A 27922-nucleotide genomic window follows, 5' to 3' on the forward strand; every position below is an offset into this window, starting at 1 on the left:
TCAAGTAATCCAAAAAGTTGAAAACATTGTACGGTGGATACTCACATACCCACCATCTGGGGTCTGTAACACTTTACTTTTTTGAGGGGGGGGTGCATCTGTGGCATGTGGACCTTCCCAGGTTAGGGCTCAAATTGGAGCTGTAGCTGCCCGCCTATGTCACAGCCACAGCCTCGCCAGATCTCAGCTGTGTCTGCCACCTACACCACACCCGCAGCAATGCTGGGTCCCCGACCCATGGAACGAGGCCGGGATACTAGTCGGGTTTGTCTCTGCGGAGCCACAACAGAAACTCCACATTTTATGTCATTTGCTTTATCATATGTCCATCCAGCCCTCTCTCGGTCCCACCTTATTTTTCTGATGCATTTCAAAGTACTCCTCGGAGATCAGTACACTTCACCCCTAAATACACCATACCCTCGGAGTTCCACATCTGCTCGTGATTCCAGGTCAAATTCGGTAACATGCACACCTCATGCGCACCCTTCACAGGTTTTCACAGACGCATTAAGGTAATGACCCAAGGAGCAGTGATATGGGCCTGGGCTCGAAGGGCAGGACAAAGAGAAAGAATATTCTAGATTCAAAAGGTACTAGGGGAGAGGACTTCGGGCATGAGGCAGTCAGCAAATCTTCTTCTCAAAAAGCAACGATAATCCTGGACAACCAAAGACAGCTCTTCAGGAGACGGACGTAGTGCCTGTGCCGAGAGTTGGAATCTGTGGCCTTTTCCCAGGGCTGCTCTCATCTCCCCTTCTTCCCGGGCCTTTCAGCAGCTCATTCACCTGCAGAGAGGCAGGCAAGCCGTGAAAGCCAGCCGCTGCACTGCACCTGCCAAACGAAATGGGACTTGGAGCACTGTCAGCAATGTCGCCGTCTCAGTGGCAAATGAGAGGGAGAGGCGAGATAACCGTGGGGGCTTGAGAGGGTGGGCCAGACATCAGTGGAACAGAACCGAAAGTTCAGAAACCAACTCTTACACATTTATGGCGCGTTGATTTTCACCAAAGCAGCCAAGACAATTCAGTGGGGAAAGGTCCGTCTTAGTGGTGCCAGGACAACTACATATCCACGTGCAACAGAATAAAGGTGGACCCCTACTGCACACCATCTACAGATTAAAGACATAACAAAGGCCTAAATGTAAAAGCTCAACCTATAAAACTCTCAGAAGGAAAAATATTCATGAATGTGGTTCTTCTTAAACACCAAAGCATGATCCATAAAAGGAAAAAAAAAAGATAACCCAAACTTTATAAAAAACATTTTTATTTGATAAAAAACTATTAACAAAAAGGCAAGTCCCAAACTAGGAGAAAATATTTTCAAAGTCATATACCTGATAAAGAACTGATATCCAGGCTGAAAATACAACTGATAAACGCAAACTTAATTTTTTAAATGGGCAAAGCAAACAAACAAACAAAAACCTGAACAGACTTTCCAGAACAATAGAAAATAAGTATAAAAAGATGCTCATCATTTCCCATCAGGGAAATACAGATGAAAAAACCATGACATACCCCCAGGCAACTCTTAGAATATGCCTCAAAAAAAAAAAAAAAAAAAAAAAAGCCCAACTGGTGACAATTGCTGATGAGGACGTGGAACAGGAGTGACGGTACAGCCACTCTAGAGGAAAGCGGGGGATTCACTGTAAAGTTAAACACCGATTTCCCACATGACCCGGCAATCGTACACCCAAGTATTTACCCATATGGACCAAAAACCTGCAGGTAAACGTTTACAGCAGCTTTATTCATAGTCACCAAAAACTGAATGCAACCCAGACGTCCTTCAATAGGTGAACTGGATAAACTGTGCCACATCCAGACTACGGAATATACTACTTACCGCGATAAAGAAATGACTTATCAAGCCATGAAAAGACATGGAGAACCCTTCAATGCAGTGAAAGCAGCCCATCTGGAAAGGCTACATAACATGGGATTCCAACGCTATGACATTCTGGAAAAGGCAAAACTATAGAGACGATAAATACATTAGTGGCTGCACGCACAGACAACGGATTAGGGTTGAGGAAAGAGAGAGGAGCTGCGTCTCAAAGCGGTGTACAGGAGAACTCTTCCGGTGGCAGAACTATTCCGTATGGTACTTGGGTAGTGGACACGTGACTGTGTGCATTTGTAAAAACCCACACAAGTGCATATATCACAGAGTGCCCTCTAAAGTACGCAAGCCAAAGAAGAAAATGAAACAGTAACTGGGGTGGTAGGGGATCCCAGGCTGTAATGCCAACTGTGACAAATGCATCTGCATTATAAACATAGGTCATAACTGCACGGAACAGAGGGTGAATAAAGGAGCTGCCTAAGTAACTTTTAACAAACGGTATTTTGACTGAAACGGTCGGGTAAAGACAAAAGAAGAAAAACGAGCACTAGACTGTGGAGTTGTTCAGGGGTTTGGCTTAACAATTCTGATTGTGCGAACCATGAACAGCACCAGAACTGGTCAAACAAGCAACGAGTTGATGGATGGTAGGTTTTTCACTGTCAGAGGAGGAAGCTGCAGATAAGCTAGAAAAGAATACTACAGCATGTCTCCAACTGCAATCGACTGCCAAAGGGCTTAAGTATGAACTCATGTTTAAGGTCATACAGATGCTGATAGATACTTATGTATACATGGTCTAAAATACACCCATATACTTCCCCATTTCCTACTTCTGCTCACTTCGAGGGCACAGAACTAGCGACATCCTTCTAATGAATACACTCAACATCCAGACTTTGGTTTCTAATACCCTTCCATTCCAGTGGGTAAGAGACTAACACAGGAAACTGGACACCCAAGGAAAGAGACCCAGCAGGCAACAGTGTTTACAAAGAAGGGGATGAGACCAAGAGGAGAGAATGTGAAGGAGGTGGTGGTCACTCAAGTAAAATTTTGCACAGGTCACATGAGACAGAGGGCTGTGACCACCAAGAAGTCGCTGGGGACCAAGGCAACTCTGGGGAAGAAGAGTAGAGGCTTGAATACACTAGGGGTCAAGGAGGAGCTGCAACTGACTAGGCTGAGGCATCTCAGTCAGTGAAAATGCAAAATATGGGGTGCCTACAGGGACATTAGAAATGTTTTCTCCAGAAAAAATATATAACTGAGGACATATTTCAGAAATACAGGAATTCCCTTGTGGTGCAGTGGGTTAAGGATCCAGCATGGTCACAGCAGCAGTTTGGGTTGCTGTTGTGGATTCAATTGGATCCCTGGTCCTGGAACTTCATGTTCCCCCGCCCCCCAAAAAGACCCAACTAGAGTTTTGGAGTGTCTGTGCCTAAAACCCAAGGTTAGAAAATGCATGAATTAGGATTATTTTTATGCTGATGATCATTTATTTAAATGTGATGTCTTATTTTCATACGTGTCAATGGCACGTTTGCATAAAAGGTCGTGTCTGAGAATTTTTTTTTTTTTGGTCTTTTTTTCGCTATTTCTTGGGCCGCTCCTGCGGCATATGGAGGTTCCCAGGCTAGGGGTCAAGTCGGAGCTGTAGCCGCCGGCCTACGCCAGAGCCACAGCAACGCGGGATCTGAGCCGCATCTGCAACCTACACCACAGCTCACGGCAACGCCGGATCGTTAACCCACTGAGCAAGGGCAGGGACCAAACCCGCAACCTCATGGTTCCTAGTTGGATTCGTTCACCACTGCGCCACGACGGGAACTCCCGTGTCTGAGCATTTCATCGTGAGCTTACCATAACTGTGTTTCAATGTCACACTGTATTTTTGTATTTTTTGCTGGGATTTTCTTCTATTTTCCATTACTGATGCCTATCATGACAGACGGTATAACTTAGCTAACAACTGATTACTCTGTACATGAGAAGTTCAAATACGAGCCTAATTAGAGAATTTCCTAACACTTCCTCCTTGCTGAAACATGTACTTTTAATAAGGAAACCCCTCGACGTGTCACTCACGCTTCCTTTGTGTGCGTGCTCACACACACTACCACTACTCCTTTCTGGAAATAGCATTTGTCACCCGGGAGTAATTGGCTCATTTGCTAGCTTTGCCCTTTAAATGGTCCATGTTCTCCCGACACCTGTGAATTTCATCAAGAGGGTTTTAGAGCTTTTGACTCAAAATGAAGGACAGACTTGACCACACACTATCCTTTCGGCGGAAGAGGACACTGTTCCCGCGCGAAGACACACAGTTCCTGCACAAAAGGAGCAAATGCCAGTGTCGCAGCCTGGACCGCGGGGCACGTAGCAGGCTTACACCAGATGCGCTCGTAAGCTGCTGTCACAGCCATACCACAAGTCACAACCACAACAGGGTATCACCACAAAATGCCTCACCCCCAACGACAAGGTATAATCCTGACACATCCAAGTCACAATAACAAATGATAAGCTTAACTTACTTTGCCACATCACGTCTGGCTAAGACTGCCCCCACACTAGGATCAGACCTTGACAATATATTCAGATAAAAGGTTTTGGAGTTCCCAGTGTGGCACAGTGGTTTAAGAGTCTGACTGCAGCAGCTCAGGCCCAGTGCAGTGGGTTGAGGATCCAGCGTTGCTGCAGCTGTGGCATATAGGTCACAAGGGTGGCTCAGATCCGGTCCCTGGCCCAGGAACTTCCATACGCTGCAAAACCTAATGGAATCTGAATAAGGGCTATACGTGACTTAATAACAATATTGCACTGGTGTCAACTTGCTGGTTTTAACAATGTCGCTGTGGTTGGGGTAAAATACCATCGGGGGGAGTTCCCGTTGTAGCACCGTGGAAACTGAATCCGACTAGTATCCACGAGGATGCGGGTTCAATCCCCAGCCTCGCTCAGTGGCTCAGGGAGCTGGAGTTGCCGTGAGCTGTGGTGTAGGTCGCAGACATGGCTTGGATCCCACGTTGCTGTGGCTGTGGTGTAGGCTGGCAGCTGTAGCTCTGATTCGACCCACCCCTAGCCTGGGAACTTCCATATGCTGCAGGTGAGGCCCTAAAAAGCAGGAGAGAAAAAAAAAAAAAGGTATCATCAGGGGAAGCTGGGTGAAGGGTGGATAGGAATTCTCCTGAACAATTTATTTATTTTTTAACAACGTCTTGTGAGTGAGACTGTTTCAAAATAAAAAGCTGTTTTACAAGATGTCTGGCTTGCTCTGGGTCTCTGAGCAACCTCCTTAGCAGGCGCTCTGCTCTCCCCGTCCTGAGAGGGACAGGCTCCCCGGGTCGGGAGGGCGATTCCCAGCGAGTCCGCTGACCTTTCGTCACCGGAACCGGTGCGGCCCCAGCCGGCGGCCTCTGCCGACGGACACAGCATCCCCTGCAGCAGCTGGTTTAGGGAAAAGCCACCCGATGGGCTTCCAGAGCCCCCTCCCCGGCACCGTGAGCCCCAGCGACCTGGCCGCTGTGGGGTCATATCTTGAACGAGAACGAGGTGTCTGGACAGATCCGAGCTCCTACCTTTACCCTTGTCAGGTCTGTATTCGCCGCCCCCTAAGATGTCTTCAAGATCCTTGTCCGAAAAACCTGGAGCAAACAGAACACATCTCAATGTCAAAGAACTTTTCTCAGTGACAAGCAATTTGGTGGTGGCTATTGTCCAACGTCCCCAGAAAATGACCGTCGCCTAAGAGTGTCCTTGAGGAGTGCAGCCGGCAGAACCCTCAAGCCGCCCCCCAGATCCCCTCCGCCAGTGAACACCCCCCAGAGCCCCGTCCCTGTGCGTGCGAGCGGGGCCGGGACGGCCGCCGCCCGCGCTCAGGTTGTCACACGTGCAGGTGAAGGGACTGTGCAGGGGTCATTAGGCTACGCCCTCAATTTAACTTGGCATTAATCAAAAGGGAGCTTTCCCCGGGGGCCCCTGGGACCGAGTGAGCCCTTTCTAACAGGGCGGAGATCTTCCCAGGCTCAAACACTGGAGGCGGTAGAGTCACCTTCCTCTCCCACTCCCCCTGCCCTTCCCCCATCCCCCTTTGGGCTCTGTTTCCCTCCCAATTTTTTCTTTTTTCTTTTTTTGTCTTTTGTCTTTTTAGGGCTGCACCCGCGGCATATGGAGGTTCCCAGGCTCGGGGTCGAATCGGATCTGTAGCCACCGGCCTATGCCAGAGCCACAGCAATGCCAGATCCTAGCTGCGTCTGCGACCTACAGCACGCACGGCTCACGGCAACGCCGGATCCTCAACCCACAGAGCAAGGCCAGGGATCGAACCCGCCACCTCATGGTTCCTAGTCAGATTCGTTAACCACTGCGCCACGAGGGGAACTCCCCACTTGTCTTAAAGAAGCAAACAGCCATTAGTTGTAGAACTGCAAGGAAATGGTATTCTGCCAACAATCACACGAGCTCGGAAGACAACCCAACTTCAGACGAGACCCCAGGCCTGGATGGCGCCATGACTGCAGCTGTGTGAGGCCCCGAAAGGAAAACCTAGCTTAGCTGCGCCTGAACTCCATGCCAAAGGCGACCGTGAGATAACAAAAGGGTATCATCTTCACTCGCTGTTTGTGACACTCTGTTACGCAGCAAAGACAACTAAGACAAAGACACGAAAAGGTGCTTTTAGTATAGCTCAACCGCTGATACACCACCCCTTTCAATATTCTGGGTGATGGAATGGAAAGCGTGCTTAAAGCATCTCTGTTCCATTCAAGGTACCATAGCTGAGTCAACAAAGCTCATCTGTGATGGTTTCTCTTTCTTTCCTTTTTTTTTTTTTTTGCTTTTTAGGGCCACACTTGTGGCACATGGAAGTTCCCAGGCTAGGGGTGGAATAGGAGCTGCAGCTGCCAGCCTACACCACAGCCACAGCAATACCAGATCTGAGCCTCGTCTGCAACCTGCACCACAGCTCACAGCGACGTCGGATCCATAACCCACTGAACGAGGCCAGGGATTGAACCCACATCCTCATGGATCCTGGTCAGGTTCATTAACCGCTGAGCCACGAAGGGAACTCCAGTGGTTTCAATTCTGAATTGTCTTAGCTGTTTTCTGTCATGGAAGAACTAGAAAGAAAGAATGATGGGCAGACTCTGGTTACGGTGGCTTTTGAATATTTGGCGGATGTTTTCTCGCAAATGAATGAAATGAGGCTGTCACTTAAAAACCACTGGCAGCACTTGTTGCCAAAGATCATATTTCATACAAAAAGCAGAATTGGGAAAAATCTGTATCTACCCCTGCGAGCTTAACAGCTTCCCAATATTTAGTGACTTTTTCTAATGAGCTGGCTGGTGATACTAACAAATGTGAATTAGGGTTTTTCAGAATGAAATATGGCATTATTTCGAATTTCAAAAGACCTCAGAACATCCATACTTTCCAAATGACTAAAGCACAAATGCGCAAAACCACAAATGGGTAAAAGTTCCATTGAAAGTGTAAGAGAGACCCTGTGGGGCTTAAGGAAATCGAGGGTGGAAAATCCGGAGATAGACTTTCACATTCCCCACTGTACTTAACCTCTAAGACACAGCCACTGGTCGAGTACGGGCGTCTTACCAGAGGCAAATTACACGAATCAATGACATGAAAAGGCTATTACGATATTCTGCCTCTCCTCAACTGCACAGCGATATGAGGCCGGATTTCCTTCGTATGCATCAACCATAACAACATGTCACAACGGAGTCCAGAAGCAGATGGGAGAGCCCAGCTCTTCCACTGAGATACAGACATTAGAGACATTTGCAAAAATGCACAACGATGCCACTCTCCTCGCTAAATTTTCTTTTTATCTCGCCATGGTTATTTCTTATAAAATAGACTATTTATGCTAATATGTATGGGTTTCTTGTTCATTTGAAATTAATTTTTTTCGGTTTTAACTTGAAAGATGGCAAACTTTGATCGATGCGACCCACGTGACCAAAAGCCCTTGAGAAGGTCCCTAATTTTGAGGACCGCTGTTTGATAACCGTCATTGCGGGTTTCTCCCGGGCCTTGAAGTGCCCCCAGATCTGCTGGGCCAGGAGTGGCTCTGTGGCTGTTGTAGCTGAGAAGCTACAGTACTGGCCTGTGACTCACCTCCTCCTCCTGGACTCGGTTTCCTGCGGCCATCTTCTTGATCGTTTCCATCCAAGGCATCCGCCAAGTCAAAATCACTGCCTTCAGGGGGCGCCAAAACATAAAGGAGAGAGTCAACTGGTTAAATTACAGGTAGCTCATTTACACACTGCCCCACAGGGAGCTCCACGGGGTCCTTCCTCAGTGCCCTCCTCAGAGCAGCCTTGTTACCTGCAGGCTTTGCTGGAGCCCTGGTCACTCCGGGTCTCTTGGTTGTCGTGGTGACGCGGTCCCATCTCTCTAAAACAGGGGAGGGGGACAGCAAGGGGAGCGCATTTAGGAACAAAATACAGCAGCCACTACACAGCTCAGGCAAGTCACAGCATGAGGACAGCACCCCGTCTCGGTCCTTGAGGCCTCCGAAGAGTCACTCTGAGGATGATGAAGAGATGTAAGCAGGTTTAGATCAGATGTGTTCTGCTCCCTTTTCTTTAGAGAATGGGTGGGGAGGGAGACGCGACCCCACATTTGACCTGGCAATTTGGGGCTTGAGTGCAGATCTGCCAGAGAGAGATGGCCGTGTGAGTCAAGGAGGTCCAGAGCTTGAGCATAACCCCTGAAAGTTCTCAGCCTTGGTTTCCACCACTCTCAACCTGGCACCACAATCACAGATAATACTGCCCGGGGATGAACTGACGTTATGTCCCCAGTAGGGTATGGGAATGTCTTATAAGCTGAAAGTGGTTATAACACCACAAAATGGTTTATATAAGTGTGGTTGCTGCTGTAATATTAGGCCTTTCAGCTCAACCATATTCCTTTAAAATTATAGGCTTCTTTCATATCAATTACATGGCATGCCATGCAGGAGTCTTCTAACAGATTCTTTTCTTAAACATCAAGACTATGCTGTTAAGCAAAATTAAAAGAAAAATTAAAAAGCCAAAAAATGGGGCTATGCCATTTCTACAGTTAGAAGTAGTAGAGGGAAATGAAATTTAACTAATGGGAAAGGTAGAGATGAAACATGTTTAGCTTTATACACAGCAATCACTCAATAATTAATCAACTACTCAAAAAAAAAAAAAAAAACCCTGGCAAAAACAGAAATTGGTTGAATGTAAAAGGATGGATAAGGTTGGCTATGCACACAGCAATGAAAAGAGAGCTCCTGGAGGAGCTATACTACTAGCAGATGAAACTGTCTGTAGACAAAAATTGTTTACCAGAATGAAGAGTGACATTTTATAATAAAGAAAGGATAAACCCAGAAAGAAGATATAAAATCTTGAACATATGTGCACCTAACAACAGAACTCATATGAAGCAAAACACAACAAGACTGAAGGGAAGGACAGACAATTCAACAACAGCCGAAGATCTCAATATGATCCTTTCAATCATAGACAGAACAGGGAGAAAAACAATGAGGAGACGTAAGACTTGAACAACACTATAAGCCAACTAGATCTACCAGACATCTAGAGAACACATTCCCCCCAAACAGGAAACACATTCTACTCGATTATACATGGACCATTCTCCAATACAGACCACATGCTAGGATGTAAAACAAATCTCAATATATTGTAAAAGCCTGAAATCATACAAATTGTGTTCTTCGACCACAAAAGAATGCAAAGAGAAATCATTAACAGAAGGGCATTTGAAAAACTCCCAGTTGTATGGAAATTAAATAACACACTCCTAATAAACAATGGGTCAAAGAAGAAATCACAAGAGAAACTGCCAGATATATGAAGATGAATGACAATAAAAATACAACATACTAAAACTTATGTCACAGCAAAGACACCATCGACAAAACAAAAAGAAAACCTACTGAATGGAAGAAAATATTTGCAAAAGGTATGACTGATAAGAGATTAACATCCAACATATATAAACAGTTCATACAACATCAAAAAACTCCAAACAACCTGATTAAAAAGTGGACAGAATCGAACATTTTTCCAAAGAGGAAATGCAGATAGCCAACAGACACAGGAAAAGATGCTCAACATCACTAACAGAGATAGGCAAATCAAAACCACGAGATACCACCTCCCACCTGTCAGAATGGCTATCATCAAAAAGAACACAGATAGGGGAGTTCCTGCCATGGCTCGGCAGGTAACAAACCCAACTAGCGTCCATAAGGATGCAGGTTCGATCCCTGGCCTCGCTCAGGGCGTTAAGGATCCAGCATTGCCGTGAGCCATGGTGTAGGTTGCAGACGTGGCCCGGATCTGGCGTAACTGTGGCTGTGGTGTAGGCTGGCAGCTCCAGCTCTGATTCGACCCCTACCCTGGGAACATCCATGTGCCACGGGTACAACCCTAAAAAGACAAAAGACCCCCCCCTGCAAAAAAAAAAACCCCACACACAAACAGGAAATACTGGTGAGGAAGTGGAGATAAGGGAACCCTCCTACACTCTTAGGAGGAATGTAAATTGGTGCAGTCACTGCGGAAAACAGTATGGCGATTTCCGAAAAAACTTAAAGTAGAACTTCCATACGACCAAGCAATTCCACTCCTTGGTGTATATCCAAATAAAACAAAAACTTGAGAAAAAAATACATGCACCTCAATGTTCACAGCAGCATTATTTACAACTGCCAAGATATGGAGCGACCCAAGGTCCATCAACAGATGAATGGGTAAAGATGTGGTATGTATACAATAGAATACTACTCAGCCATGAAAAAGAATGAAATGTTGCCATTTCCAATAACATGGATGGACCTGGAGGGTATTATGCTAAGTGAAATAAGTCAGAGAAATGCAAATACTGTATGATATCACTTATATGTGGAATATAAAAAATACAAAACTTGTAAGTGTAAAAAGTAATCAGACTCACAGATATAGAAAACAAAGTGGTAGTTACCAGTGAGAAGAGGGAAGGGGGTGAGGCAAGATAGAGAAGGGGATTAAGAGGTGCAAACTATTATGTACAAGACAAGCTACAAAGGAAACGAATGGGCCACAGTGGAAACGAATCCGACTAGGAACCATGAGGTTGCGGGTTCAATTCCTGGCCTTGCTCAATGGGTCAAGGATCTGGCGTTGCTGTGAGCTGTGGTGTAGGCCAGTGGCTATGGCTCTGATTCGACCCCTAGCCTGGGAACCTCCATATGTGCTGCAGGTGCGGCCCTAAAAGGACAAAACGACCAAAAAAAAAAAAAAAAAAGACAAGCTGTAAGGACATATTGTACAATACGGGGAATACAGCCAATACTCTCTAACAACTAGAAATGGAGTGGAACTTTTGAACTTGTGAGTCGCTGAATTGTACCCTGGTAACTTACATAATACTGTACATCAACTATCCTCCCATGAAAAAATGGACAAAGGACTTAGACGTTTCTACTAAGAAAACATACAAGTGGCCAACAGGTGCCTGAAAAGATGCTCAGCAGCACTACTTATCAGGGAAATGCACATCGAAACCACAATGAGGGAGTTCCCGTTGTGGCACAGCAGAGACAAATCCAACTAGTATCTATGAGGATGCGGGTTCGATCCCTGGCCTTGCTCAGTGGGTCAGGGATCCGATGTTGCCATGAGCTGTGGTGCAGGCCAGCAGCTGCAGCTCCGACTTGACCCGCAGGCTAGGAACATCCATATGCCACAGGTGCGGCCCTAAAAAGAAAAAACAAAAACCCTCCATGAGACATCACCTCACACTTGTTGGGATGACTGCTATAAAAAAAACAAACAAAAAAACAAACAAAAAACAAAAACAAAAAAACAAAGAAAAAAACCCAAAATAATGTGTTGATGAGAATGTGAGATGCTTGTACACTGTCAGTGGGAACGGGAAATGGTGCAACCACTATGGAAAACAGGATGGACGGTCCTCAAAAATGGAAAAAAGAACCACCATTTGATCTAGCAATCCTACTTCTGGGTGTACATCCAAAAGAAATGAAATCAGGATCTTGAAGAGGTATCCACGTGTCCAAGTTCATTGCGGCATTATTCTCAATAGCCATAGTATGGAAACAAGACGGGGCAATGAAAATGTGGGATGGAGTTCCCTGGTGGCTCAGTGGGTTAAGGATCTGGCATTGTCACTACAACGGATTGGGTGGCTGCTGTGGTGCAGGTTCGATCCCTGGCCCGGAAACTTTTACGTGCTGCAGGCACGGCCAAAACAAAAGTCAATATGCTATACACAGGCAAAGGGATATTATTCAGCCTTACAAGAAAATCCAGACCTTTGGAACAACCATGGATGGACCTGGAGGATATTATGCTAAATGAAGTAAGCCAGACACAAAAGGAAAAATACTACCTGATTCTGCTTTTAGGAGGCATCTAAAATTGTCAAATTCACAGAGAGTGGAACGGGGGGGCACCAGGGGCTCGGGGGAGAGGGAAACGCACGTCGAGTTATTCAAAGGGCGCAAAACTGGAGATGGGCGGGAAGGGAAAGAAGCTGGCAAGGATTCGGGGAAACCGGAATCCTCATACAGCGCTGGCGGGAATGTAAGATGGTACAGCCACCGTGGAAAACGGTTGGCAGTTCCTCTGAAAGCTAAACGTGGAATGACCACAAGACCTTGTGATGCGCCTCTCGGGTCTATGCCCTCAAGAATTAAAAACAGGCATTCGAACAAGTACGTATACACGTGGGCATCATTTATAACAGCCGAAAGGCGGAAATAGGCCAAGGTCCATCAACTGATGAATAGATAAAAGGGTGATGGATCCAGACAATGGAGGATCACTCAGGCATAAAGAAAGAATGAAACACGGATACGTGCTCCAAGGCGGATGGACCCCCAAAACGTTATGCGTATGTGCAAGAAGCCGGAGAGCAAAGGTCACACGTCATATGATGCTGTTTGTATGAAAGAGCCGGGAGAGATCAACCGAGAGAGAAAGCGGACTGGTGAGTGACTGGGGCGAGAGGAGAAGCCGCTTCATGTGTAAGTGGCTTCGCTCTGGACAGAGGCGGTGGGCACACGATAATGGCAACGTCTTCAAAGGCCACTGAATTGTTTGCTTTAAAAGGACTCATTTTATATTATGTGAATTTTCCTTCCATCAGTTATTTACAAAGAGGGAAGAGTGTGCATCTACCAGAATTCGGTTTGAGGAGAGAGGGAAGCTGAGACGATGGAAGGTCTTTCTGTTAAAACAATCGTACTCACTCCTTGGGGACTCCTTTGGGGACACGACTACACGCTTCGATGTGCCAGACACGCCAGGGGATGGGTTTTTACGGTAAGGAAACCACCAGTGAGCACCTGCTGTCAGTGAGTACTGTTTTGAACTTTAGATGGTCAGTTTAGAGAAATTTTATATCTGTAATTTCCATTGGACTTTGCACCTGTAAAATGAAGAAGTTGAACGTACCTGTCTACGTGAGGCTCTTTACGCATATCTTATATTATGGTGATTCGTAGAGTCAGAAAAAAGAAATTATATCAGTGAAACCATGATTTGAGCAACTTTCAGAAAAGCAACGGCCACTTATGTAATATTAGCGTAGCCGCCATATGACTCACACGGCTCCTGTGTAAAAATATTTGTTTTTTTAGCTTTAACGAAAATCAACTGAACGTAGAGGTTAAGGGTTTATTTTGGGACTCTCACTTCTGTTCCATCCATCTATACGTCTATCCTTAGCCGCACCACACCCGCTGGATCCCTAGGCTGCGTGGAGTTCTGCCCTGCTTTCTCGGGAGATCTGCAGGTGCCCGGCCAAGAGAGAGTGTTCCTTACATGCGAGGCGCTCGGAGCCTGAGCCTGCGCGGACGGAGAACGTGACTTTGGATTGGGGGACTTTTTAAGATACTATTAACTACAGATTTTTTTGTTGCGAGCCTTTAAACGGGATTTATTATCATCCGTAGTTGAGAGGAGAAAAGCGTAGCGACTCATCAAGGAATGCGAGGAGTAGGGCAACAGCATCAAAGCCGCGAGCTCCTAAAATAAAGGCATCTATTTCTGGGAAGCCTTGCTCAAAACGACAAGCTTAGAAAGGCGCCTCTGAGGCTCAGCAAACGCTGCCAGGAGCACAGCCCTGCAGTGTGTGCGGCCAGCAAGCAGTCCACAGCGCTGGGCAGCACCCCACCCCCACCCCCGGATGTGGCTCAACGACGGTGCCATGGCAGTTGGTGGAAATCAGGGCACCCAGAAGCAGCTTGATTTGGCAGGAGCAGAAGTGGGTTCCCCACACGGAAGGAAAAAGGGAGTGATGGGGGGGGGGGGAGAGGAAGGGAGGAGGGAGTGAAAGCAGGGGAGAGGGAGGGGCAAACTTCTGAAAGCAGGCCTCGCCAATGTGGCGCAATGGGATGCGCCAGTGTCTCTGCAGCACCAGGATGCAGGTTGGATCCCTGGCCTGGCACAGTGGGTTAAACAGGATCCAGCTTTGCCACAGCTGAGGCCTAAGTCACACCTGTGGCTTGGATCGGATCCCTGGCCTGGCCCGGCCCAGAAACTCCACATGCCATGGGGTGGCCAAAAAAGAAAACAAATTCTGAAAGCAACGTCATGAACCTTGAAGCTGTTTGCTGAGCGAAAGCAAGCAAACCTAAGTCCACACAGCTAGGACTCCACTGACATGTGCGCACAGGGAAGTCCAGAGACAGAGAGGACATCGGTGGGTGCCAGGGGCTGGGGACAGCGGGGAGAAGCAGGGGATCAGAGGGTAGTGAGGAAAGGGCACAGAGTTTCTTTTGCGGTGATGGAAGCGTTCTAAAATTGGCTGGAGTGACGGGTGCGCAACCACGCGAATATGCTACAAAGCACTGAGTTGTACATTTTTTTTTTTTTTTAAAGACACGTGGTAATTTCTTCAGACTTTATTTTTTTGTCTTTTTGCTATTTCTTGGGCCGCTCCCGCGGCATATGGAGGTTCCCAGGCTAGGGGTCGAATCGGAGCTGTAGCCACCGGCCTACGCCAGAGCCACAGCAACGCGGGATCTGAGCCGCGTCTGCAACCTACACCACAGCTCACGGCAACGCCGGATCGTTAACCCACTGAGCAAGGGCAGGGACCGAACCCGCAACCTCATGGTTCCTAGTCGGATTCATTAACCACTGCGCCACGATGGGAACTCCTGAATTATACATTTTTAACAAGCGAATGGTATGGTATGTGACCATCTCTAAATAAAGCCTTTTTATTTTTTTGCCCACACCCCACGGCACGCAGATGTTCCTGGGTCAGGGGTTGAACGTGCATCCCAGCCGTGACTGGAGCCACAGCAGGGACAATGCCAGATCCTTAACCACTAGGCCACCAGGGAACTCCTGAAGTGTTCACTTTAAATGCTTAATTTTATGTTATATGAATTTAACTGCGAGGCTACCAGGGAACTCCAAATTTCTATGGTTCTAAGCCGGCCAGTTTGTGGTCCTTTGTTACAGGCTGCTGTAACAGAGGAGACTAATATAGCTATAGATACATTCGCTCAGGTCTTCAATCCATACTGAATTTTTTAAAAAGTTGTGAAATAATATGCATATAACCGAAATAAAAAAGCCCTACACATGTTCTATAAAACAAACAAGCTTTGTGTACAGTAGGACATGACAGCACAGAAAACTAAACGGACTTAAGCGCTTCCCTCCCGGGATAGGAGCGGGTGCTGAAGGAAGGGGCGGGATCGAATGGAATACCAGCTTGACTTTCTAAGCAGGTCTGCATTTTTAAAAGAACAGTTTACATTTTTTTGCTCTCTTTTAAAAAAAAAAAAAAATTAAAGCGAACCTGATCACAAAGCTGAGCATTTGAGAGATTACATGTAGATACCATTTTAAGAAGAGCTGTTATAAAAAGATCCAAAAGGAGAAAGAAATCCCTTACCCACTTCAAAGTATCTTTTTCTGAGCTAGAAGCTGGCAAGTCACCCCAGTAAAGGCTATGACTCGAGCCCGAGAACATCTTGCATCAGTTATTAAACATTTTTGGTATTCTTCACAAAGGAAGCTAAGGATTTTAAATATTCGGATTTTCTTTTAAATAATGCAACTTATGATAACCATGTTATATCTGATCAAGTGAAATACAGACCACCTGCTGCTTTGCTTTAACGTGTACTTGGAATGGATGCATATATTAAGCAGCATTATTTGCTTTTAATAGTTTGCTTTTCTACTCACGCTTTGCTGAGGACGTTTCTTCCAATGTACCCCTTGGATAGAAATCATCATTGTCCCCGGATCCTAAAAATTAACAAAAAAAAAAAAAAAAATTAAACTATCTTTCCACAAAACAAAATAATAGTGAAACACTTTCGTCATGGTCCTTTCCCTTTAGACAGGGCCATGCAGGTAACACCACAAAAAGAAATCAGCTGAAGCCACCCAAAGATACAACGGATTGATATCCTTCCATAAACAATTTAGTGCCACCAAAACAACCACCACCCCCCCGCCCAGACTTTAGTCCACTGAAAGGCTGAAGGCTCAACTGTATGAAGCATGAATTACCATCGTATCAAAATCAGTCTTTATAGTATGATTTTTGCAACAGGGAATCCTGGAGCCCTAAGCTCCGCTAATAATGAGCCACGTTCTTTCACCCCAGCCCAGCTCTCACACCTACATCCAGACTAGTATCTGTGACTGAGCACACATAACCAAAAAAGCTCAGGGGAAGGGCTTCTCACAAGAGAATGCGACTGCAGACATGGACCCCCCTGCCCAACCCTGCTTGCTATTGAACTTGGCCGCTTTCATTCCTTCTAAGCGAGCACGGAGTTTCCCAGTATATACATTACCTCTCAAGCAAAGCATTACGCGTGGACACTGAAACTGAACAACCAAATGGACAGCAGATTACAGAAGCCAGCCTTCTCACTATTGGAGAGGGAGGTTACAGATACGAGAAGGTTGGAAGGATCCATGTGATGCTGGATTAGAATTGGAGACCTCAGTATGAGTCATGTTTAGCTTTATATATATAGACGGTTACACACTGAAATATTCATACACATGTGTATATACATGGGTTAGTACGCAGACACACATTCCCTTGTTCGGTTACATGAAAGGGCCTAGAAGCCACAACATCCCAGTAGCGATGAAGACGCACCCCGCATCCAGATCTTGGGTTCTAAATACCATCTCTAATAAAAGGAACCAGACCTCCTTGGAGAGATTGCTGATTCTAGAATTGAGGCAGGAAATATCTGGATGAGCTTGGAGCATCTTATAGTGATAGGAAGTACTTTAAAAAAAATACTGATATTGGTGGGTATATGTCAGAAGGGGCAGAGGACCAACTGAAAGAGTTCTCAGTGGCTAAAGCTGAAACAATTTAAGCAACAAAATAAAGTGGCTGTTGGATAAGAACTCAAGTATAAAATAAATACCCTGGGAGTTCCTGCTGTGGCTCAGCAGAAACCAATCCAACTAGTATCCACGAGGATGAAGGTTTGATCCTTGGCCTTGCTCAGTGGGTTAGGGATCCAGTGCTGCCATGAGCTGTGGTACAGGTCACAGAGGCGGCTCGGATCCTGCACTGCTGTGACTGTGGTGTAGGCTGGCAGCTGAAGCTCTGATTCGACCCTTGGCCTATGAACTCCCATGTGCCACGGGTGCAGCCCTAAAAAGCAAAAAAATTCATTCATTCAATATCCATGAGTCCATGCTGATATAAATAATTGAACAAAAACATAAAAAGGAGAGAATAGAAAAATTCGAAGAATTCATGCAGACATTTCTCCTTCAAGGAGGTGACGCCTAAGTCCCCGCTCCGTAAACGTCGAGTCCCTTCCGAGATTACAGTGTGAGAAGGCAGGGGGAAGAGAAAGCAACCTCAGAATGGAGAAACCTGGCACACACTACAGCGGCCCGGCGAGCAAGGGTCGCAGCACCAGGGACAAGCCACGCTGACAGTTCACTCCCCGACAGGCCGCGATGAGGATGGCATGGTCCCTGCGTGCTCCTCCTCCCAGGGCAGCGAAACTCTAATCACGAGGAAAACAGCAGACAAACTCCAAGGGAGGGGGATCCTACAAAACACCCGACGAGTACGCCTCACAACTGTCACAGGCATCAACAACAAAGCCTGCGAAACTGGCACAGCCCAAAGAGCCAAAGAAAAAGGTCCTTGAGTAAAAACTAAGGAAATCTGGACCAGAGTACGGACGGCACTAATGACTACCCATGTTGGGTCACTGATTGTGGCAGACGTGCCGTGCTGATACAAGAGGTTAATAACAAGGGAAGCCGGTTGTAGAGCACATGGGAACCCCATTAGCTTTGCATTAGAAATCTAAAACTGCTCTAAAAAAGTTTAGTTTTAAAAACCCATTTCCGTTCCTGTCGTGGCTCAGTGGAAAGGAATCTGACTAGCATCCATGAAGATGCAGGTTCGATCCCTGGCCTCGCTCAGGGAGTAAAGGATCTGGCATGGCTGTGGGGTGTCTCACAGACGAGTCTTGGATCCCGAGTTGCTGTGGCTACAGCTCCGATTCTACACCTCGCCTGGGAACCTCCATATGCCACAGGTGCGGCCCTAAAAAGACAATAAAAATCCATTTCCTATAGCAAAAAAAATAATAATAATAATAATAATACAATAAGGGTAACCACTAAAAGAGGAGACATAGGATATATAACCTCTAACTCATTCAAGATAAAAAAGGAGTTCCCGCTGTGGTGCAGTGGCTTAAGTGCTTGGGTCACTGCAGAGTTGTGGATTCGATCCCTGGCCTGACACAGTGGGTTAAGGATACAGTGTTGCTGCAGCTGTGGCTTAGATCACAGCTGAGGCTCAGAGCTGATGGCTGGCCTGGGAACCTCCACATGCTGTAAATGTGGCCATAAAAAAAAGGAGAGACGAGAAAAGGAAAGAAAGGGTCAATGCCAACAACTAAAATTCAACAAGTGTCACCAAACAGAAAAAAGAAAAACATGTTAAAAAGACAACATGGACTTCAGCATAAAAACATGTACCACACTAACAGTTAAAAGTGAGTATAGAGGAAGTCTCCTATCAAGAGGTCAATGGGGAGTTCCCGTCGTGGCGCAGTGGTTAACGAATCCGACTAGGAACCAGGAGGTGGCGGGTTCGGTCCCTGCCCTTGCTCAGTGGGTTAACGATCCGGCGTTGCCGTGAGCTGGGGTGTAGGTCGCAGACGCGGCTCGGATCCCGCGTTGCTGTGGCTCTGGTGTAGGCTGGTGGCTACGGCTCCGATTCAACCCCTAGCCTGGGAACCTCCATATGCCGCGGGAGCGGCCCAAGAAATAGCAACAACAACAACAAAAAGACAAAAAAAAAAAAAGAGGTAAATGGGATAAAAATTATCATATGCTGTTGACAAAATATACACCTAAAACTATATATATATATATGTTATATATATAAAAGAGAAATATATACCAGATAAATGCTAACAGGAAGGAAGCAGATGTGGCAATACTAAGATAAGATAAAATTCAAGACTCAGATCTCTAAACAGGAAAAGAGTAATTTTTGGAGGGAATCAAGCATATAATCTACCAAGAAAATCAAAGTCATACACTTAATAACCCAGTTCCTAAAATTCAAAAGTACTCTTGCTTCTTGCTATGATAGATAGAATAATTGGTGTATCAGATTAGCCTTCCCATCATAAACAACCATACGCTAGACAAAACATGAGGTAAAAAGCTTTCCGTACTGAACCACAAGCACTGAGAGACTGTAGTCCCTGAGGTCCGGGGAAAACACGACAGCTCAATCCAACAGCTGTGGCCGGGTTTGATCCTGAGCCTATCAAGATCGTCACCGGGACAATCAGTGAAATCTGAGCGAGGTCTCTGGACCAGACGGTAATACTGAATCACTGTCAATTTCCTGATCTTGATGGATGTACTACAGTCAGTGGAGGAGGGTGTCCTTGTTTGTAGGAAATGAACACTGAAGTAGCAAGAGGTAATCATGTTTGCGACTGACTCTGAAATGATTCAGGAAAAAAAGCATTTGGAGATACACACACAAACCAGAGCAAATATAGTAACACTGGGAAATCTAGGTGAACAGCAAATGGGAATTCCTTGTACTAGACATCACTGGAACAACTGGTGGAACTTGGAGTCTGAGGATTAGGTGCTATTAATGGATCGACGTTAATTTCCTTATCAGATGGTTCCACTGATGATCTACAAAAGGATGCCCTTGTCCGTAGGAAATGCATTCTCCAGTATGTTGTGGGAGGAGGGATGAGAGGCCACGGTAACTAATATCCTCAACTTGTTAGGGGAGCCAACAAAGTTCCTTGTCTGTACTTGCAAGTCCCCTGCAGGTCTGTAATGGTTTCAACATTTAAAGAATTAAAATAATTTAAATATGCATATTTCTCAACCTAACAATTGGACTTCTAGGTACCTGTTACAGAAAAAGACTTGCACATCTGCCACATGGATGTTCATAGCAGTACTGCCTACAAAAGCAAAGAGAAATGGAAACAGACCAAGTGTTCATCAAAGAACAGTTAAATGAAACGTGGTTCTTCAGTACAACGAAATCTTCTATAGTTGTTTAAAAGAATGGGGTACTCTCGGCAAACTAGGACGGGAAGGGAATTTCCTCAACTTGATAAGGAATATCTACCAAAAAACCTACAGCTAACATGATACTTAAGGGTGAGAAACTAAAGCTGTACAAGATCAGGAACAAGGCAACGATGTCTCCCCTTACCACTGCTTTTCAACATCATACTGGCAGTCCCCGCTACTTCAATAAGGCAAGAAAAGGAAAAAAGGAATAACGGTTGGGAAGAAATAAAACTGTTTTTGTTTGCAGAGGACATTGATCACCTAAAAGAATCCACACACACACAGAGCCTAGCCCAAAAACAAACACACACACACACACCTCCTGGAACTAGGAAGTAACTACAGCAAGGTGACAGGATATAAGGTTAATGCAAAAGTCAATCAACTTCCTATGTACCAGCGATGAACAAATGGGGTTTGAAACAAAAAAATCCCACCATTTATATTACCAACCCCCTACATAAATACCTGATGTATCTAACAAAACATGCACAAGATCTATATAAAGAAAATTACAAAACTCTGATGAAAGAAATCAAGAGAGAACTAAGTGGAGAGAGAGTCTATGTTCATGGATAGGAAGACTCAACACTGTCAAGATACCAGTTCTTCCCCACTTGATTTATAGATTCAATGCAGTCCCAACCAAAATGTCAGAAAATGATTTGGTGATTGACAAACCGATTCTTAGGTTTACACTGACAAACTGATTAAGTCTATGTGGGGAGGAATGAGACCCAGAAATAAGTAGCCAATACAGTGTTGAAGAACACAGTTGGAAGACCGACACCACCCAACTTTAAGACTTACTAAAAGTTAACAGTAATCAAGACAGTGTAGTATAGTCCAGAAACAGACTCACACTCAAATACAGTCAATTGTCTTTGACAAGGGAACAAAGGCAACACAATGAAGATAATTCTTTTCACAAATGGTGCTAGAACAACTGGACCACCACATGCACAAAAATGACCTTACACTCTTCATCAATATTAACTCAAAATAGGTAGCAGTAGGTTATCTTTTCATTTTTTTCAGTGGTTTCCTTTGCTGTGCAAAACTTTTTAAGTTTAATTAGGTCCTGTTTGTTTTGCTTTTGTCTCCTTTGCCTCACATGACAGATTCAAAAAAATATTTCTGTGATTTATGTCAAAGGGTGTTCTGCCTATGCTTTCTTCTAGGAGGTTTTATGGTTTCCGGTCTTATTTTAGATCCTTAATCCATTTTGAATTTATTTTTATATATGGTGTGAAGAAATGGTCTAATCTCATTGGTTTACATACAGCTGTCCAGTTTTCCCAGCACCACTCATTGAAGAGGATGTCATTTCTCCAGTGTATATTCTTGCCTCCTTTGTCACAGGGTAATTGACCACAACTGCGTGGGTTTGTTTCTAGCCTCTATATTCTGTTCTACTGATCTATGTTCTGTTTTGGGGCCTGTATCATACTGTTTCAATGACTGTAGCTTTGTGGTATAGTCTGAAGTCAAGGAGTCCGAGTCCTCCAGCTCTGTTCTTCTTTCTAAAGATTGGCTATTTGTGGTCTTTCATGTTTCCATACAAATTTTAAAATTATTTGTTTTAATTCCGTGAAAAAATGCCATTGGTATTTTGACAGAGATTACAGTGAACTGGTAAACTCCCTTGGGTAGTACAGCCACTTTAACAACCACTGATTCTTCCAGTTCAAAAACAGAGCATATCTTTTCATCTGTTGGTGCTGTGTCCAATGTCTTGCATCAATGTCAAAATGGATCACATACATAAACATAAAACAAAATGATAAAACTCCTAGAAGATCATATAGCAGAAAATCTTGATGACTCAGGTTTGGCAAATGACTTGTTAGATACAATTAAAAGCACAATCCATGAAAGAAAAAACTGATAAGCTCAACTTCATTTAAATTAAAACATTCTGGAGTTCCCATCATGGCACGGTGGTTAACGAATCTGACTAGGAACCATGAGGTTGCGGGTTCGATCCCTGGCCTCGCTCCGTGGGTTAAGGATCCAGCATTGCCGTGAGCTGTGGTGTAGGTCACAGATGTGGCTCAGAGCCTTCATTGCTATGGCTGTGGTGTAGGCTGGCGGCTACAGCTCCGATTCGACCCCTAGCCTGGGCACCTCCATATGCTGCGGGTATGGCCCTAAAAAGACAAAAAGACAAATAAATAAATAAATAAAACATTCTACTCTGCAAAAGACATTGGCAAAAGAATGACCAGACAAGCCACATACTGGGGGGAAATACTGGCAAAAGGCACACCTAATATAGAAATATTATCCAAAACAACATTTAAACCTTGACAATAAGAAAATAAGTGACCGCATTAAAAAATAGGCTACACATCAGTGATCCCTAGCAACTAGCCATCTCCTGCATGTGGATCTGAAAAGACATTTTTTCCAAAGAAGACAGACAAACAGCCAGCAGGTACATGAAAAGATGCTCAACTTCACTAATCATTAAGGAAAAGCAAATAAAAAGCAGAATGAGGTATCACCTCACACCTGTTAGAATGGCTGTTGGCCAAGAGATAAGTTTTGGTGATGATGTGGAGAAAAAGCAGCCTTAATGCACCACTGGTGGGAAAGTAAATTTGTTCAGCTGCTATGGAAAACAGTATGCAGGGTCTTTAGTAAATGAAAAAAAGAACTATGATGCAGCAAAGTCCACTTCTGGGTATACAGCCAAAGGAAATGAAATCACTATCTCAAAGCGATATCGGTGCACACACACCCCTGCCATGTTCATTGCAGCATTATTTGCAATAGTCAAGACACAGAAGCTAAGTTTCCACTAATGGATGAATGGATAAAGAATCTCAAACAATGTAACCTTACCTAAAGCATCCAGAGAAGGAAAAATAGACAAAGCCCAAAATTAGGAGAAGGAAAGAAATTATAAAGATCAGAAGAGAAATCAATGAAATACAGGCAAAACAACAGAGATCAAGAAAAAACAAAAGCTGGTTTTTTGAAAAGATCAACAAAATTGAAAAACCTTTAGCCAGATGCATCAAGAAAAAAAGGGAGCGTGCTCAAATTAATAAAATTTGAAATGAAAAAGAAGTTACAACTGACACCACAGAAATATGAAAGCTTCCGTAGTTCCTGTTGTGGCTCAGTGGGTTAAGAATTCACCAAAGTATCTGTAAGGATGTGGGTTCAATCCCTGGCCTCACTCAGTGGGTTAAGGATCTAACGTTGCCACAGGCTATAGCATAGGTCACAGATGTGTCTCGGCCCCAGTGTTGCTGTAACGGTGGCATAGACCTGCAGCTGCAGCTCTGATTCGACCCCTAGCACAGGAACTTCCATATGCTACAGGTGCAACCATAAAAGGAAAAAAAAAAAAAAAGGAAATACAAAGGATCATTAAGAGACTACTATAAGCAACTAGATGCCAATAAAATGGACAACCTAGAAGAAATGGACAGATTCTTACAGAGGCACGACCTTCTGATACTGAACCAAGGAGAAAAAGAAAATATGAATAGATCAATCACAAGCACTGAGACTGAAACTGCGAGGTTAAAAACTTCCAAAAAACAAGTCTGGGATCTGATAGCTTCACAGCTGAATTCTACCAAACATTCAGAGAAGAGTTAACACCTATTCTTCTAAAACTCTTTCAAAAAATTGCAGAGGAAGGAATACTCCCAAGCACGTCCTATGAGGCCATCCTCACCCTGATAACCAAAACCAGACAAAGATACCACAGAAAAAGAAAAGAAAATTACAGGTCATTACACTGATGAACATAGATGCAAAAAACCTGAACAAAATATTAGTGAACTGAATCCAATAATACATTAAAAGGATCATACACAATGATCAAGTGGGATTTATTCCAGGGATGCAAGGATTCTACAATATCTACAAATCAGTCAGTGTGATACATCACATCAACAAATGGAAGAATAAAAACCATATGATCATCTCAATAGATGCAGAAAAAGCTTTTGACAGAATTCAACACCCAATTCTGATAAAAAAAAAAAAAACAACACTCTTCAGAAAATGGGAATAGAAGGAAGTTACTTCAACATAATAAAAGCCATATATGACAAACCCACAGCTAATGTCATTCTCAATGGTGAAAAACTGAAAGCATTTCTGCTAAGATCAGGAATAAGACAAGGATGTCCACTTTCACCACAGTTATTCAACATAGTTTTGGAAGTCCTAGCCACGGTAATTAGAGAAGACAGAGAAATAAAAGGACTCCAAATTAGAAAAGAAGAAGTAAAACTATCACTGTCTACAGATGGTGTTGATGCTATACCCAGAAAATCCTAAAGACATTAACTAGAAAACTGTTAGACCTCATTAATAAATTTGGTAAAGTTACAAGTCACAAAATCAATACACAGAAATCAAGTGCATTTCTATATACTAACAATAAAAAATCAGAAAGAGAGATTAGGGAAACCATCCCATTTACCACTGTATCAGAAAGAATAAAATACCTAGAGACAAACCTACATAAAGAAACAAAAGACCTGTACTCTGAAAACTATAAGACGCTGATGAAAGAAATCAAAGATGACACACACAGATGGAAAGATACACTCTGCTCTTGCACTGGAACAATCAATATTGTCAAAAATGACTATACTACCCAAGGTGATCTACAGATTCAAGCAATCTATATCAAATTACCAAGGACATTCTTCACAGAACTAGAACAAAATATTTTAAAATTTGTGTGAAAACACAATAATACCCCAAATAGCCAAAGCAATATTGAAAAAGAGAAATGGAACTGGAGGAATCAGGCAGGATTCTTGACTTCAGACTATATGACAAAGCTATAGTAATCAAAACAGTAAGGTACTGGAGCAAAAACAGTTATATAAAGCTATGGAATGGGACAGAAAGCCCAGAGATAAATCCACTCACCCACAGTCAACTAATCTATGACAAAGGAGGCAAGAACATACAGTGGAGGAAATGCAGTCTCTTCAATAAGTGGTGCTGGGAAAACTGGACAGCTACATGTAAAAGAATGAAATTACAACATTCTCTAACACTACACATACAAATAAACCCAAAATGTATTAAAGACCTAAATGTAAGGCCAGATACTATAAAACTCCTAGAGGAAAACAAAGGCAGGATGCTCCGACATAAAGTGCAGCAATGTCTTGTTTTTTGACCCACCTCTTAGAATAATGACAATAAAACCAAAAATCAATGGGCTCTAATGAAACTCAAAAGCTTTTGCACAGCAAAGAAAACCACACACACAAAAGACACCCACAGAATGGGGGAAAATCTTTGCAAACGAGGTAACCAACAAGGGCGTAATCTCCAAAATATACAAACAACTCATACAACTCCACAGCAGCAACAAAAAACAAACAACCCAATTGAAAAATGGGCAGAAGACCTAAATAGGTATTTCTCCAAGGAAGACATATGGATGGCAAGTAGGTACATGCAAGGATGCTCACCATCAGCAATTCTTAGAGAAGTGCGAATCAAAACTGCAGTGAGGTATCATCTCACATGAGTCAGAATGGCCATCATTAATAAGTCCACAAATAACAAATGCTGGAGAGGGTATGGAGAAAAGGCAACCCTCCTACACCTGCTGCTAGGAATGTAAATTGGTACAACCACTATGTAAAACAGTACAGAGGTTCCTCAGAAAACTAAGTATAGAACTACCATATGATCCAACAATCCCACTCCTGGGCATATACCCCGACCAAATCTCTAATTCAAAAAGACACATGCACCCCTATGTTCATAGCCGCACTGTTCACAACAGCCAAGACATGGAAATGACCTAAGTGCCCATCCACAGATGAGTGGATTAAGAAGATGTGGTACGTATACAACATGGACTACTGCTCAGTCATAAAAAGTACAAGATAATGCCATTTGCCGCAACATGGATGGACCTAGAGATTCTCGTACTAAGCGAAGTCAGAAAGAGAAAGACAGGTACCGTATGATATCACTTACATGTGGAATCTAAAATATGGCACAGATGAACCCATCTACAGAACAGAAACAGACTCACAGCCATGGACAGCAGACTCGTGCTTGTCAAGGGGGTAGAGGAGGGAGTGGGATGGACTAGGAGTTTGGGGTTAATAGATGCAAACTGTCACTTTAAGAGTGGATAGGCAAGGAGTTCCCATCGTGGTGCAGTGGAATGAATCTGACTAGCATCCATGAGGATGCGGGTTCAATCCCTGGCCTCGCTCAGTGGGGCAAGGATCCGGTGTTGCCGTGTGCTGTGGTGTAGGTCCCAGACACAGCTTGGATCATGGGTGGCTATGGCATAGGCCGGCAGTTGCAGCTCCGACTCGACCCCTAGGGCCTGGGAACCTCCATATGTCGTGGATGCAGCCCTAAAAAGAAAAGAGTGGATAGGAAATGAGGTCCTGCTGTATATATATAGCACAGGGAACTCTATCCAATCACCTGTGATGGAACATGATGAAAGCTAATATGAGAACGAGAGTGAGTATAGGGGCATGACGGCGTCACTCTGCTGTACAGCAGAAACTGACCAAATAATGTAAATCAACTGCAATAAAAAAAAAAAAAGCAGTAACTCGATTTTGTAGTATTTATTAACCCCTCATTGGCCTTGGAGTCAACGGATCCCAACCATCTCTGGACAAAACCATTCAAAATCTCAATCTAAGCCATTAAGACTTCAGAGCCTACCACCAAGCACAGCTGCTAAGATCACGAATGGAACAAATCTTCTCTCAGAAATTCCCACATCTCAAGTGGGCCAAGAGTGTCGTACTGTGACTGTTTTGTAAGATACAACTACTGAGTCACTATGCTGTGCACCTGGGCCAACAGAATTGCAGGCTCGTTGTACGTCAATAAAAAACATGAACCTACTAGAGACACAGCTCCGCAGAAGGAAGAAATACCTCTTCTGTGTCACCTATAACTTCGTTTAACGACTCAGTCTGGGTGGAGGCAGACGAGACTCCTCTGCATTAAGGACACGGATTCATCCTGCCGCACCAGGCACACACTGGAAAGCAGCTGATCCATCGTAGGCTAATTTACGAGGCCCGGATCCCTGCGTCCGGGAGGCCAGCGTTCCAGCCTCCAGCAGTTCCCTCATTGCCATGTAGAGGCCCACGAGTTCCTCTGAATGGAAAACGCAGGCAGTGAGCTGGCCACACCTATCCGAAAAGGCCCTTTCACACAAACCAGACCTTTGGAAAAAAACGCCCATGGGCTTGTGGGCGTCCTTGAGAAGATACCTTCAATCAACAAAGTGCCGGTTCTACCCACAGACACCCGGGCAGCCTGGGTCTGTCCTCGAGTGGATTTTGTCCCTTTGGGAGGGAACACACACTTGACCTCATCTTGCAACCTGACCTGCGGTGTCTGGGTGACTGGTGTCTAGAGCGAAGGGCGCCTTTAATGAGGCTGTA

General features: G+C 44.5%; 1 protein-coding gene across 1 annotated transcript in view; it reads right to left on the reverse strand.

Annotated features, from left to right (window-relative positions):
• The window catches only part of CD99L2 (CD99 molecule like 2), an 80528-nt gene that overhangs the window by 15165 nt on the left and 37441 nt on the right, over window positions 1-27922 (reverse strand). The window contains exons 2-5 of the mRNA XM_047764578.1: window positions 16110-16172; window positions 8218-8286; window positions 8008-8088; window positions 5442-5507 (exon numbers count right to left, since the gene is read on the reverse strand). Coding sequence (XP_047620534.1) covers window positions 5442-5507; window positions 8008-8088; window positions 8218-8286; window positions 16110-16172 — 279 coding nt within the window. The remainder of the gene's footprint in view (window positions 1-5441; window positions 5508-8007; window positions 8089-8217; window positions 8287-16109; window positions 16173-27922) is intronic.

The sequence above is a fragment of the Phacochoerus africanus genome, chromosome X, assembly GCF_016906955.1.
Source record: "Phacochoerus africanus isolate WHEZ1 chromosome X, ROS_Pafr_v1, whole genome shotgun sequence".
Lineage (NCBI taxonomy): Eukaryota > Metazoa > Chordata > Mammalia > Artiodactyla > Suidae > Phacochoerus > Phacochoerus africanus.